This window comes from Sinocyclocheilus rhinocerous, unplaced genomic scaffold (genome assembly GCF_001515625.1).
Source record: "Sinocyclocheilus rhinocerous isolate Xijiao unplaced genomic scaffold, SAMN03320098_v1.1 C35919993, whole genome shotgun sequence".
Lineage (NCBI taxonomy): Eukaryota > Metazoa > Chordata > Actinopteri > Cypriniformes > Cyprinidae > Sinocyclocheilus > Sinocyclocheilus rhinocerous.
Window position 1 is genome coordinate 1 of NW_015767695.1, and position 704 is coordinate 704.

Below are 704 nucleotides of genomic sequence, written 5' to 3' on the forward strand. Positions count from 1 at the left end.
CTACTGAACTAATGATATCTGGTACTTCTCACCTGTATATCTTGTCAATATCCTTCACCATCATCCTCCACAGGTATTTGTACAGGTATGACAGACACGTGAAGGCCCATTCCAACACCTCAGTGTCTTGTGTTTCCAGTATAGACGTGACGATGATGAAGAAGTCGCAGAAGTGAGGGTAAAAGTCCATCTGGAGGTCGCGAGCAAGCTGAACTACAAGACTGAAAGTAATAGTCAGGTTAACATAATATCATCCGCCTGTTAATTAAAAGAAAAAAAAACTGAGAGGAACTCACTCTAGAAGAGGTTGGTAAGCCATGCTGTTCTTCACTGACAGGTGGGTCTTCAGACTCTCCACAACAGCGTTTTGGTGAAACACCAGCATGTTGAAAGACTGACTCTTGCTTAACACCTCTTGAAAGATCTTCTCTGTAAGAACAGACGATTGGATTAATAATCTAAACCAAATCACTTTAATGTCACTACAACATATACAAGAGAGAAACCTGTTATTTTAGTAGCATTGGGATACTATTAGAGTTTTTATTCATAATTAGAATGTTTTTAATATTTTCTATTTTTATTGTAGTAATTGTTTAGTAAATGAAATATAAATGTCTATATAGTTTTTAAAATCATTATTATTTCGGTTTTAGTTATTTTTATGGAAGCCCGTTTCCGCCACTGAATAAAAAATAAAAAAA

At 35.4% G+C, this 704-nt stretch overlaps 1 protein-coding gene across 1 annotated transcript; it reads right to left on the minus strand.

The window, feature by feature from the left end:
- Positions 1 to 32: 32 nt before the first annotated feature.
- Positions 33 to 429, minus strand: LOC107735256 (small subunit processome component 20 homolog; the record flags this gene model as incomplete). The annotated part of the gene is made up of 2 exons (XM_016547001.1): positions 33 to 221; positions 297 to 429. Coding segments are annotated over 2 exons (322 nt in total), but the record flags the coding sequence as incomplete, so codon positions are not given.
- Positions 430 to 704: the final 275 nt, after the last annotated feature.